This window comes from Podarcis erhardii (assembly GCF_964252035.2).
Source record: "Podarcis erhardii genome assembly, chromosome: 13".
Taxonomy (NCBI): Eukaryota; Metazoa; Chordata; class Lepidosauria; order Squamata; family Lacertidae; genus Podarcis; species Podarcis erhardii.
Window position 1 is genome coordinate 15,890,664 of NC_138502.1, and position 13,479 is coordinate 15,904,142.

Here is a 13,479-nt window from a genome sequence, read left to right on the forward strand (position 1 = left end):
CATTCGGGTTCCGAAAAACGTTTGGAAACCAGAGCATTTACTTCCGGGTTTTTGGCGTTCGGGAGCTGAAACGTATAACGGAAGTTTTCGAGAACCGAGGTTGTGACTGTAAACGCTTTTGTTTATGGCATCTGCAGAGCCCTTAGGGTGACTTGTACGGTCATCCTTGCATCAGTCCTGTGCTGCAGGGTAGACTTGGGGGTGAGCGACTGCCCTGAGTTCACCCAGCAAACTTTGTAGGTGAGCAGGGATTTGAACCTGTATCTCCCTGGTCCCAGTCCAGCCGCTACGCTGCACTTGAATATTCTGCTAACCTTGCTGCTTTGTTGAGGCAGTTCCAGGGCTTGAAATAACCGCTCCGTTTCTTTTATATGGCCCGGGACATTTCTTTACGTATACCCATTGTCCCCTGATCTCCCTCGTAGGACATCGAAGAGCAGCTGGAGGAGGAGGAGGCCGCCCGGCAGAAGCTGCAGCTGGAGAAAGTGAGCACGGAAGCCAAGATGAAGAAGATGGAGGAAGACCTGCTGGTGCTCGAAGACCAAAACTCAAAACTGCACAAAGTGAGTTGGGGGCCCTTCCTGCTGCAGCCTCCCCACCTCTGGCACAAAGCAGAAAAGACGGGCGTGGGGGGCGTTTTTTGTGGTGGTGTTCTTTGGCTTGCCTGCCTGCCTTGGGTTTTGTGGCCCATCCTTGCTCTGGTGGGCAACCTTTTGGTTGCTTCTCTTCTATTTATATATATAAAATTTTATTAGTTTTTTAACATATCATTTTCAACAGTAATTAAACATACTTTTACGTCTTATTCAATTTTTTTGACTTCTATCAGTCCTGTCTGAAAATTTTCCAGTCTAATCTCTTAGTATGCATTTCTTATTTTCCCTATTGCATTGCAATCTCATAATCAGTACAGTGGTGCCCCGCAAGAGGAATGCCTCGCAAGACGAAAAACTCGCTAGACGAAAGGGTTTTCTGTTTTTCGAGGCGCATCGCAAGACGAATTTCCCTATGGGCTTGCTTTGCAAAACGAAAATGTCTCGCGACTTTTTTCCCTCGCCCCCCCTTTTTCTAAGCTGCTAAGCCGCTAATAGCCGCTAAGCCGCTAATGGCCGTGCTTCGCAAGACGATAAAACCGCAAGACGAAGAGACTCGTGGAACGAATTATTTTCGTCTTGCGAGGCACCACTGTATCTCTATCTTTTTCTTTTTTTTTTCTTTCTTTTTTAAATTTTATTATTCTTGGTTTTTTTTCTTTTTTTCTATTTTTTCTATTTTTTGTTTTTTTTAATTTTTTTATTTTTTAATATATTTTTTAATTTTTTTTTAAATATCTCTATCTTTTAATATCTCTATCTTTTTCTACTTTGTAACACTTCGTATATTTCTCCTTACAAAACTTCTTGTAGTCCTACTAGCGTGGTTGCTTCTCTTCTCAAGTGCTTCAGCAAGTTACGTTTTATTGTGTTTGTTTAGAGTTGAAAACCGATAATATATATATATTAAAAAGCAGAGGAGGAACCTCAGCCTGCTGCTGCTTTGTGAGGAGCAGACTGCCCTCGGTGGGGCGGGGGGGATTTAAACTATTAACCCCCACAGTTGCAGAGATGGAGAGATAGAGGTGAAGGGCTGTTTGGGGGCCCTAGAGACACTTCCAAGCTGCTGCTCGTTTTTGGGGGGGAGTGTTTCACTCACATACCAGCCAGTTCAGGCAGCGCAACTACAAGCTGGGTTGGAGCTCTTGCTCAACAAGCATTCCCCCCCCCCAAAAAAAAAGATCAGATGTTTTACAGTAAGGAAAGTTAACAGGGAAATGCAGGATCACCTCTGCTTTGGCATCACATTGTCTGACCTTTCTGCAAATGAATCGGGGCGGGTGCTCAATAAAGCAGCTTGTCTGGAAGTGAGATCTAGGAGGAGGCAGATGGGTAATGGAAAAGTCGGTTAAGTCGGGACTCTAGGAGCCTGGACTCCTGGGTTTCCTGGAAGTGTTAGGCATGTTTGGGTCCTAACCCCCACCCACCAACCCTGTGTCTTTTTACACCCACTGCCTTCACCAGGAGAGGAAGCTGATGGAGGAGCGTCTCTCCGAGTTCACCTCCCATATGGCAGAGGAGGAGGAGAAGGTGAAGAGCCTCTCCAAACTGCGCAACAAATACGAAGCCGTCATCGCCGACATGGAAGGTGCGTCTGGGAACAGGGGAGTACACAGAGTGGGGGGGGCGCGGCCTAGATTTCTTTCCTGGGCACTTCAGACCCCAGGAATCGCATTCCTTTGGTGTGGCAATTGAAACCTGGCATAAAACTGGCCTCTTTGGGGAAGTGCTTCTTTGGGGAGGTGTCCGTCCCACCCCCAACTGGCAGCCTCTTGGCTAAAATCCGTGCGCAGAGAATGAGCTGCGCAGGGTGTTGGTGGGGCCACAGCTTGCTAGGCGAGCGCATGCTTCTCCTGCAGGGAGTCCCAGGTTTGCTCCTTGGCATCTCAAAAGGAAGAGGACTGGGGAAAGGGAGTCCTGGAGATCTTGTTGGTGCAGGCCAGGGTTTCCCCAAACTTGGGTCTCCAGCTGTTTTTGGACTACAACTCCCATCATCTTTAGCTAGCAGGACCGGTGGTCAGGGATGATGGGAATTGTAGTCCAAAAACAGCTGGAGACCCAAATTTGGGAAACCCTGGTGTAGACCAAGACCGGGCTTAGCCGATAACATAACAAGAGCCCTGCTGGATCAGGCCAATGGCCCATCTAGTCCAGCATCCTGTTCTCCCAGTGGCCAGGCAGGTGTCCCTACTGGAAGCTCCAAAGCAGCTCCTGAACGCAGTTCCCATTCTCTCCACCTGCGGTTTCCAGTAACCGGCACCCAGAGGCTATATTACACTGCCTTTGAATGTGGAGGTGGAACATTAGGGACAAATTCTGGGCTCTGGTTAGGGATGGGGAACATGTGGCCTTCCCAGGCAACGCTGGACTACAACTCCCAGCATCCCTGGCCATCAGCCACGCAGGCTGTGGCTGATGGGAGCTGGAGTCCAGCTGCATTTGGAGAGCCGCACATTCCCCACCAGCGATGAACAGCCTGCTTCGTGTGCTTCTGCGATGGGGGCGTCCTGTTTCCTTGCTTGACTTTCCCCCCATTCTCTCCTCCTTTCGCCCTTCTAGATCGGCTAAAGAAGGAGGAAAAGGGGCGCCAGGAGCTGGAGAAGCTGAAGCGCAAGCTGGACGGGGAGGCAGGGGACCTGCAAGAGCAGGTGGTGGAGCTGCAGCAGCAGCTGGAGGAGCTCCGGCAAGCGCTGGCAAGGAAGGAAGCCGAGCTGCAGGCAGCGCTGGCCAGGTAAGTGTGCCGGGCTGGAGGCTCCTGCCTGCTTGGCAGTGGAGGCTGATTCAACAGGGCACTGCCCAGCCAGCCTCACTCTCCCTTCTGCTGGTAAGCTAGGCTGGCTGCAAGGAGCCTCAAGGTGGAACTCTTCTTTCCCATTCGTTGGGATTCTTTTTTGAGGGTATCCAAGAGTCAACAAGGGAAGCAGAAGTGTACAAGAGGGACGTATTGGCTGAAGCGCCCTGCCCTGCAGCCCTAAACAGATGGTTGTTATGGCTTCCTCATAGGGAATCTCTTAGAGCAGGGAATAGGCAGATATGGGGATCTGCTGGAAGATCTCAGAGTGGCTTTTGCAGCGGATCTCATCAGGGATGCCTGGCTCTTGGTCATTCAACGAGTAGCAATTCCCTTCCCAATTAGGCTTCTGAAAGGAAGGAAAGCTTTGGTGGAAACTATGAATGGACTTTTTTGTGTGTGGAAGGACTTTGATCTCCACTCTGGTACTTGTGACACATTCCTGGGCAGCTGAGATGCACTCAGAGGTGCCCTTGTCTTTTAATTCTAAGCATATGCCTGCCCCTTTTAAAGCCCACTGTTTTGCACTTTGCTCCAGCTAGTGGACCTCGAGGGTTCTAGGGTGAAACAAAGCAGATCCCCTGACTTAGGGCAACCTAACCGACCACAGTCATTAACCTATGACTCCCAAGCATGGCTTAGAAAGCAACTTCCTTAAATTTATGAAGTATAGGTACAACCTTGGGTTAGATTCAGGGGAACACAATTGCTCCTCTGTGCCTCTTTGGCATCCTGCAAAGATCTTCCTCTCTTCCCCCTTTGGGTGCCTGCTGCCTGCCACTAGCTTTCCTCCTCCTTGCCCTCCTCCCCACTGCCCCCCTTTCCCTCCGGCCCACCCTCAGCCTGGCCCTCTCGCCCCTCTGACCTTTCCCACCCGCCTTGCAGGGTGGAGGAGGAGTCTGCGCAGAAGAACGCCGTGCTGAAGTCCCTCCGCGAGCTGCAGGCGCAGCTGGCCGAGCTGCAGGAGGACATGGAGTCGGAGAAGGCGGCCCGCGCCAAAGCCGAGAAGCAGCGGCGGGACCTGGGCGAAGAGCTGGAGGCCCTGAAGACGGAGCTCGAGGACACCTTGGACTCGACGGCCGCGCAGCAGGAGCTACGGTAAGGGCCTGGTGGCAGCCGGCACACCTGCCTGGACCCGGAGGTGGCTGCTCCTGGGGATAAGTACCGTATTTTTCGCTCTATAGGACGCACCTTGTTTTAGAGGGGGAGAACAAGAAAAAAAAAAATCTCCCCCTCTCTGCTCAGCGCCCCTTCAGCGAAGCGGCAGGAGAAACGGAGCCCCTTCCATTTCTCCTCCCGCTTGGCTGAAGGGGCGCTGCGCACCTCTCCCTCTCTGCTGAAGCCAGGAGAGTCTTGCTCTCCTGGTTTCAGCGAAAGGAACCTGAAGGGATTCGCACCGACCCTTCACGCTCTCCAGGCTTCAGCGAAAGCAAAGCGAAGCCTCCAGAGTGTGGAGGGAGTGCTCCCTCTGCGCTTTGGAGGCTTCGCGTTGCTCTTGCTGAAGCCAAGGAGCCTGCATTCGCTCCATAGGACGCACACACATTTCCCCTTAATTTTTGGAGGCGAAAAAGTGCGTCCTATAGAGCGAAAAATACGGTAAACTGACAGGAGGCAGAGATGGCCATTGACTTGGATGGTCTTGAAGGAGAGGGTTGGACAGACCCATGGAGGACAAGGCTATCCAGTGATTGCTAGCCATAAGGACTGTGTTCTGCTCCACAGACAGAGGCAGTAATGTGCCTGAAGGCCAGTTCCTGGAAACCACAGGAGGGGAGAGTGGCCTCTTGTGCTCAGGTCTTGCTTGTGGGATCTGGCCGGCCACTGTGAGAAAAGGATGCTCAGCTAGATGAGCTTCTGACCTTGATCCAGCAAGGTTCTTATATTCTCCCCTACTCCCTTAGTGGTCTCTCCAGCAAAAGCCTGTCTCACCCTGCTAGCCTCACCCTGATCCCATCCTTTCCCTTCCCCTGGCAGGTCGAAGAGGGAGCAAGAAGTAACTGAGCTGAAGAAGACCATTGAGGACGAGGTCAAGGTGCACGAAGCCCAGGTGCTGGAGATGCGCCAGCGGCACACGTCTGCCCTGGAGGAGCTGTCGGAGCAGCTGGAGCAGTCACGCCGGGTACGGGGCTGGGGGGACATTGCCGGGATGTTTCTGGGGGATTACAGAAAGGCGAGAGGGAGCTGGTAAGCGTGGAGATACGGAGAATCTGTGGGGCCTTCTTGGACTGCAGCAGCTCCCATCCTCCATTGGCCATGTCGGCTGGTGATGGAGTTGGAGCCCGACAAGGTGTAGAGGCTGAGAAGCTGGAAGGCTCTGAGAGCCAGAGATCGGGAAGGCCTAAGACCAAGGGTGGTTTGGTTTTCGGAGGCAGAGATGGGTTAGGAGAGGCCAACGGCCCGGAAACAAGGGAGGGTCTGCCCCTAGTTATTTATCATTTATTTATCTTTGGCATTGATGCCCCATCTTTCCTCCAAGGAGCTCAAGGTGGTATATACATGGTTCTCTTCCTTCCCATTTTATCCCCACAAAAAAACCCTGTGAAGAGGCTGTGACTGGCCCAAGGTTCACCCAGGGACCTTCCTGCCTGAGCAGGGATTTGCACCCTCCTCTCCCCCAGGCCCTAGTCCAAACACTCCGACCGCCACACTACATTGACTCTCCTACGGAGAACACTCGAGCAGAGAGATTTTTTAAGAAGTCATTCGTCCCCCTGAAATAGGTCTGTTCAGTCCTGCAGCCCAGTTTTAAGCACATCCATTTGGTGAGCCCAGCAGGATTTAACTAGCCTTAGTAAGCCTCCTTAAGGATCATGGAGGGGGGAGAGAGCGAGCAGTGCCCCAGAGGCAGGCCCTCGGCAGGTTCTGATGTCTCCCCCCCCCCCCCAGTTCAAAGTTACCCTGGAGAAGACCAAGCAGGCCCTGGAAGGGGAGAACGTGGAGCTGCAGAAGGAGGTGAAGGTCCTGCAGGCAGCCAAGCTGGAGTCGGAGCAGCGGCGCAAGAAGCTGGAAAGCCAAGTCCAGGAGCTGCAGCTGCGGGCCACTGACGGTGAAAGAGTCAAAGCTGAGCTTATGGAGAGGCTGGGGAAGCTGCAGGTGTGTGTGTGTGTGTGTGTGTGTGTGTGTGCGCACTCTCTGAAGACAACCATCCTTCAAATTGTCTTCTCCTTCCACCCACTCCCAGTCCTCATTTTCCAAATCTTTTTACCCATGTAGCCTCCCAGGCTTATTAAGGCTCTCGCATCTCTATAGCTGTCCTCTGTACCTTGCAGGATTTGTGCCAAGTCAGCCCACAAATTCTATGTTTAGAATTAATTGCACAAGATATTAAGTGCCCCTATAAGTGCCTGCGTAATTCTGCTGAAGATATTGAGATGTTTAGGGGGGAGGGAAGTTGAGTAGCTGCTGGGGATGGGAGATGGCAAGTAAAAATGGAGGGGGAAGAGTAGGTAACAGCAAGGGGGGCGAGGAAGGCTCCCCATCACCGAAACAGCCTGGCAGCCCAAAATTACACAATGCTGTGCCCAGTCGCCAATCTGTTTCCTGAGCCCAACACAGCTTTCATGGTTTATAAAGCTTTACTGTGCATTCACAAGGACTGGAAATAGGCATTTTTAAAATACGTAAAAGAAAGCTGAACTCAGAATTCCACATTGTGCACCAAATTCAGAGTGGGTTACTTGCTTGATTAGTAGATGCATAGAATACACAACCAGATTATTATTTTTAACTTTTGACTTTTGATAGATGGATGTTTTGATTTCCCTTGATGCAGTTGGACTTTTATCTTTGGTATGTGTTTGTGTCTGTCTCTCCCCGTCTGTCTGCTGCCTTCATCTCCTGGAAACAGAACGAACTCGACGGAGTCTCCGGTACCCTTGGAAGTGCAGAGTCCAGGGCGATAAAGCTTGCCAAAGATCTGGCCAGTGTAGAATCCCACCTGCAAGATTCCCAGGTACATGGCAAAACCTGGGAATGCGAGACAGAGAGAGGCTGAACCCTGGATGGTAGAGGGTGGTGGTTTGTGCCAGAAGGTGGGGGCAATACTCAGAGGGCAACAACAGTGAATCCCTTGAGGTTTAGGGACAAGGGGAAAGAATGTGTAAAGGGTAAGAAACGCAGTTTCAGCTTGTGAAAGGTTGCTTTATGTCCCAAGCATAGCCGTGAGTTCACAAAGCAATATTGGACAAGTCACCGTTTCATTTGGCCTCTGTTTTTCTGTTTCTGTAAAAGGGAATGAATGTGTCCTGTCTCATGGGGTGCAGCAAGATGAAAATTTGTAAAGTACCTGCATATTCCACATGCTAAAAGAAAAAGTATTCTCCCTGCTTTCAAATACATTTTATCATTAAATATTAGTGGGCTGTGACAAAAATAGGCTGTAAACAGCTAGGAACCCAATGTATCTACTTGTAAAACAACCTCCAAAAGAAGATCTGCCCGGAACTCTCTTAACGTTAGGAGGGGCAGGCACTAATGAGCATTGCTAGATAGCATGTAACGTCATTTGGGGGCCACGAGTAAGAAGGCCATGCTCCATCCTTTCAGGCTTCTGCCACCTGCCATAGAGGCAGGTCTTGTAATGTGTTAGGGCTTAATTGCCCCTAGTCCCTCTCTTAAGTTCCCCAGGAGAGCTCTAGTAGGTGCAGAGAGAACAGTGGGCTGAGAGCTGGGGCACCTGATTTCCTGAGAGGGAAAGAAGAGGAGTAGATCTGGACAGGTTTGGTCTCTTAGCACATGTCCTTTTACCCCACCTCTCAATCGCAGGAACTGCTCCAGGAAGAGACGCGGCAGAAACTGAATCTGAGTTCTCGAGTCCGGCAGCTGGAAGAGGAAAAAGCGGGTCTGCTGGAGCAGCTAGAGGAGGAGGAGGCTGCCAAGGGGAACTTCACCCGCCAGATCCAGAGCTTACAGCAGCAGGTGGGAAACAGAAGTGGTTGACAGGCAGTCCTTCACCACCATACACACAGTGTGAGCCAAAAGGAAAAATCAGGTGTCATTGGCTCTCGTGGGTCCACCAGAGAAGGCACGTCGGACAAGCTTTTGTCTGAAGTCAATGGCTTTCTCTAAGGAGAAATGGAACGATCAAGGCTTCCTTGCCCCCTTTCTCCCCTGTGGATTGAACTGGGGAAATGTATATCCTGGCCCAGTTCTGCCAGATCGCTTTCTTTGGACCTGCACACAAAAGGGAAGAGGGACTTGGTTTCTCTGCCACCTCTTTCCTGGCACCAGGGCTTGGAAAAGTGCCCCTGCAAACGTAGCTAGTTGGTGCTCCAGCCAAGGTGTGAAGTGGAAAGCGAGTTGCTGCTTTGCTCTCCGTGGGGAGAGGCAGCTCAGCTTGCCTTCCCCTTTCAGCCAGAGATTTGCTGGGAAATATGTGAAAAAATTATAACGGGACATGATATCTGGGTAAACACATGCTAGTAGAGTTCTTTTTTAAGAAAAGTCATTTTGCATCATCAGCATTTGAAGAAAGGAAGAGAGAGGGCTGATAAGGTCTGGGTGGAACTGGGGCTTTTGCTGCAGAAGCCTCTGATAAACTTGACTTCCAAAGTTCCCAACACCCCTTTGGTTAGCCTGGCGCTGTGTGGACAGTGTGTGACTTCCCCTGTGGCCATTCCGCCAGGTGATGGAGACCAAGAAGAAGCTGGAGGACGATGCTGGGGTAGCCGAAGCAATAGAGGAGGCTCGGCGCCGGGCAGCCAAGGACCTGGAGGCTCTCTCCTTGCGCTACGAGGAGCGGGTCCAGGCCTGCGACAAGCTGGAGAAAGGACGGACCCGGCTGCAGCAGGAGCTGGATGATGTCACCGTCGCCCTGGACCAGCAGCGCCAGGGGGTCTCCGCCCTTGAGAAGAAGCAGAAGAAATTCGACCAGGTGAGGCCTATGTTTCCCCCATCAGGTCTTCCTGCCAATTAGTTGTTCTGCAGTTTGCCCCTCAGTCACTGCAGTTGACTATATAATGCTTCCTGACCAGGGAAATAGATGTTACTTTCCCTGCACACAAACACCCCCTGTTCTAATTCTAAAATGGCTTTGTGTACCTGAAAAGCGGTGTCTCAAAAAATACGCCCACGACAAGTCTTTCTTTGGCTCAGAAAAACTGTTAACTTAAACAGGTCTTTCACCTGTGATTTGGAATTATTCCCCTCACAATGGGATCTCTTTATTCCTGTCGTTTTGGATACCATTTTCCCCCACCTTCCCGTCTTTATCTTAATGATAACCTGCATTCCTGCATCTCTCTCTCTCTCTCTCTCTCTCTCTCTCTCTCTCTCTCTCTCTCTCTCTTTTTCTCTCTCTCTCTCTGCTGTGTCTGGCATCCCCAAAAATCCTAAGTTGAACCCAATTCTCCACTGCCCAGTCAAGGACAGCTTGGTCACTGTTTACATTGAGGCCTTTTTGGATCATTGACAGATGCTGGCCGAGGAAAAGCTGATCTCTGCCCGCTACGCCGAGGAAAGGGACCGAGCGGAAGCAGACTCCCGGGAGAAGGAGACCAAGGTGCTCTCGCTGAGCCGCGCCCTGGAGGAGGCTCTGGAGACACGGGAGGAGCTGGAGAGGCAGAACAAGCAGCTGCGGGCAGAAATGGATGACCTGGTCAGCTCCAAGGACGACGTCGGCAAGAACGTAAGGGAGCCCGGACACCTGGGTCCACTGGAAGGGAAGAGGGGGTGACAGTAGGGCAGAAATGTGCCGAGAGGTCTGGCTCTCATTCTCTGAAGAAGGAGGCAGGAAGTAACGTTTTTTTCAGGCTGCCACTTCCTTTAAAACAAATTCTTCCCTCCCCACCCCTCCCTTGCAACAGCAAGACCCACAATTTATTTATTTTTTTAAAAAATGGAACCTTCAGATTTCTAAGACTCCAGCACAGTCACGAGTTTGGGAAACACTGTGGCATATGGGATGTCATGCAAACTTAGGAATACTTTGACAGGAAGCCAGCCTTTCCACTACAATCCCCTCAGTGTGATCACGACACTCCACCCCTTACATCAGGGGTGTGGGACATGTGGCCCTCCACATGTTGGAGGACTCAAACTCTCTGCAGCCCCAACAAGCATGGTCAATAACCAGGGTTGTTGGAAACTGTAGCCCAGTAATGTTTGTAGGGCCACTGGCCTTCCCCACTCCTCCTGCTTTTTCTCCCCTAACACCCCACCCCAACCCCACTTCTTCCCATCAGGTGCATGAGCTGGAGCGTTCGAAGCGGGCCCTGGAGCAACAGGTGCAGGAAATGCGAGCCCACCTGGAGGAGCTGGAAGACGAGCTTCAGGCCACGGAGGACGGGAAGCTCCGCCTGGAGGTCAACATGCAGGCCCTGAAGGCCCAGCACGAGAGGGAGCTGCAGAACCGTGACGATGCCAACGACGACAAGAAGAAGCTGCTTGGGAAACAGGTGGGGAGGGAGGCTGGGGAGGCTCAGTCCCTGTCAGCCTTTGCCCAAGTGTGCCTAGAACATAAAGTGTCAAGAATAGTGGAGAAAGGGCCCATATTTGCTTAAGAGGACCAGTGTGGTGCCACAGTTAGAGGGTGGCAGATGTAGACGGATGGGTGCAAGTCGTAACCCGAATGATCTCTCACAAGGCAGTCGTGAGGCTTCATGGGAGGTGGGTGGGCGAGGTTGGATTAACCATGAAGCAAAAGAAGCATGGGCTTAGGGCATCAACGGCAGGGGGGCACCACATAATTTTTTCCGTTGCCAGATTTTTAACATTCAAGGTCAGCTGAGCGTTCATTTTCTCAGTTGAAGTATGTTAAAAATCCCAACAGAAGAGTGACGCAGAACTGTGCTAAGCAGAGAGGCAGATGTTTCTCCTCTTGACGTTTTCTTGCTGCTGCATCCCCAGGTGCGGGAGTTGGAGGCTGAACTGGACGCGGAGAGGAAGCAACGGGCCCAAGCACTTGCAGCCCGGAAGAAGCTGGAGCTTGATCTTCAGGAGGCGCTGGCACAGCTGGATGCGGCCAACAAGGGACGGGACGAAGCAGGGAAGCAGCTGCGAAAATTGCAGGTGTGTGTGTGTGTGAGAGAGAGAGAGAGAGAGAGAGAGAAAGAGAAGGAAGGAAGGAAGGAAGGAAGGAAGGAAGGAAGGAAGGAAGGAAGGAAGGAAGGAAGGAAGGGAGACACTGCCTCGTTTTAATTTTGTAAAAAAATATCCTTACTATATTTTCAAAACTTAATAAAAGACAAGCAACAAAAGCAGCTAACAAATGTTTCTTCACAACCAACCAATGCAGCCAAAACAATGCACATATATAAGAAGGTACATGAAAACTGGTCTGATAAATCTCTCCACGGATAGCTATTACAAAAATGCAACACCACTATTGCATTGTCTCCCGTATTAGGGGTTTTTGATTATTCCAATCAATATTTATATCATAAGGGAGATGTGAAACTTTTTAAATAGTAGCTGCTTGTTTAGAGATAACTAGATGTTGGCATTTCGCAATAAGCGTATATCTTGATTCTTGATACACTCGATTCTGGACAGTCACTCTGGCAGAAAAACTGAACTGCCAGGTCTGAGCGGCCAAGGGTAAAACAAACCCATTATCTTTTTATGTCACTTTTATATATGCGGCATGAGGGCCATATGAGATACTCCCTGATTATATTATTTAGACAGTGCCCTCGATGCGCAATCTACACAAACGTACAAAGACAGGATCCTGCTCCAAAGATCTTTCAGTCTAAAAATTCAGCACACAGGAGATGACTGAGAAAGCAGTGGAGGGTGGGATAAAGAGGGGAAGGCTGTGTGACTTATTTCAACAACCCCTCCTTAGGCTTAGCTACAGGTAGGGCAAGGGTAGCCAACATGGGAGTCCTCTGGATGTTGTTGGACTTGCAACTCCCATGAGCCCCGGCCAGCATGGCCAGAGGCATTGTGGGCACTGTAGTCCAGCTACAACAAGAAGGGTCATAGCTTCCCCTACAGTAGGGTATGGGGACTAGGGCATTGCCATACAGTCACTTGCCTGGGAGGGTGTGTGTGTGTGTGTGTGTGTGTGTGTGTGTAATTCCTCAGCCTCCCTTATGTTCTTGGCCTAAGGAGTCAAACTTTTGCTGTTTTTTAAGCATCTTTCCCCTCCCAATTCCAGGCCCAGATGAAGGAGCTCTGGCGGGAAGTGGAGGAGGCCCGTGCAGCCCGCGAAGAGATCTTCATTCAGTCCCGCGAGAGCGAGAAGAAGCTGAAGAATCTGGAGGCAGAGTTGCTGCAGCTGCAGGAGGTGAGGGGTGAAGCTCCATGGAGCCTCCTGAAGGAACTGGAGAGGCAGCGGTGGCTGGTGGCTGGCAGATCAATTGCGGACACCCTTCCATTTTGCTGCCAGCTTGAGCCCATCTTGAGCCAGTGGAGTGGCGTCCCCAAGGCAGTTGGATCGCACCTTGCAATCCTCCTTCTGGCAACTCCACAGCCAACCTGGTGCCAAACATATTGCTTTCCTTTCCTTTGGACCACATCAATGGGACCGGGGGTGGGGCTTGTTGATCTCCATATACAATGCCTAGGCTTGCCACCCTGCAAATGCGGCAAAAACAATGTGGGAGGCAGCAGTTAAGAGTTGGAAACTCAACATGATGGGCGTAAGGAGAGATCACCTTGTCTCACTGGTCAGCTACTGCCCACTTTTAAGCCAGGCAAACCCCAGTCAATGCACTGCTGACCTGCCACTGTCCGTCTGCTTCAATGGGGTTTGGACAAGCACTCAGCAAGCAGGCCGAACTTCTGCTCCAAGTCGATAGGTCTCTACAGCCACAGCTGTAGTTTGACTTCAGCCAACAGGTTGACCCCCAAAAGCGCACTCCTTCATTGTCTCCCGAGACGGACGGATGCTAACCAAACCAATGTAGTAGACAGGGGGTTGAAAGTAGGACACCTGAGACCTGGATTCAAATCCTCCCCAGCCATGTAGCTCACTGAATGACATTGGGCAAGTCATCTCTCTTGTCAATGTGACCTACATCACATCTCTCTCATATGCACACATTTATAGTTGCAAGGGCTCTTAAACTTATCAGTTTAAGTGCCAGGAGTGTCGGCACAGAATGGCTGCCATTCCTCTGTACCAGTGAGAATATACGTGCATGTGTGTCT

At 51.1% G+C, this 13,479-nt stretch overlaps 1 protein-coding gene across 12 annotated transcripts in view; it reads left to right on the top strand.

Moving 5' to 3' along the window:
• Nucleotides 1–13,479, top strand: part of LOC309327778 (uncharacterized protein) — a 63,246-nt gene that overhangs the window by 39,086 nt on the left and 10,681 nt on the right. For all 12 annotated transcript variants that reach the window (XM_081837267.1, XM_081837268.1, XM_081837260.1 and 9 more), the window contains 13 exons: nt 426–563; nt 2,058–2,181; nt 3,153–3,324; nt 4,270–4,482; nt 5,359–5,503; nt 6,271–6,477; nt 7,232–7,336; nt 8,149–8,301; nt 9,008–9,256; nt 9,797–10,009; nt 10,566–10,778; nt 11,230–11,391; nt 12,485–12,613. In XM_081837267.1, coding sequence (XP_081693393.1) covers nt 426–563; nt 2,058–2,181; nt 3,153–3,324; nt 4,270–4,482; nt 5,359–5,503; nt 6,271–6,477; nt 7,232–7,336; nt 8,149–8,301; nt 9,008–9,256; nt 9,797–10,009; nt 10,566–10,778; nt 11,230–11,391; nt 12,485–12,613 — 2,223 coding nt within the window. The remainder of the gene's footprint in view (nt 1–425; nt 564–2,057; nt 2,182–3,152; nt 3,325–4,269; nt 4,483–5,358; nt 5,504–6,270; nt 6,478–7,231; nt 7,337–8,148; nt 8,302–9,007; nt 9,257–9,796; nt 10,010–10,565; nt 10,779–11,229; nt 11,392–12,484; nt 12,614–13,479) is intronic.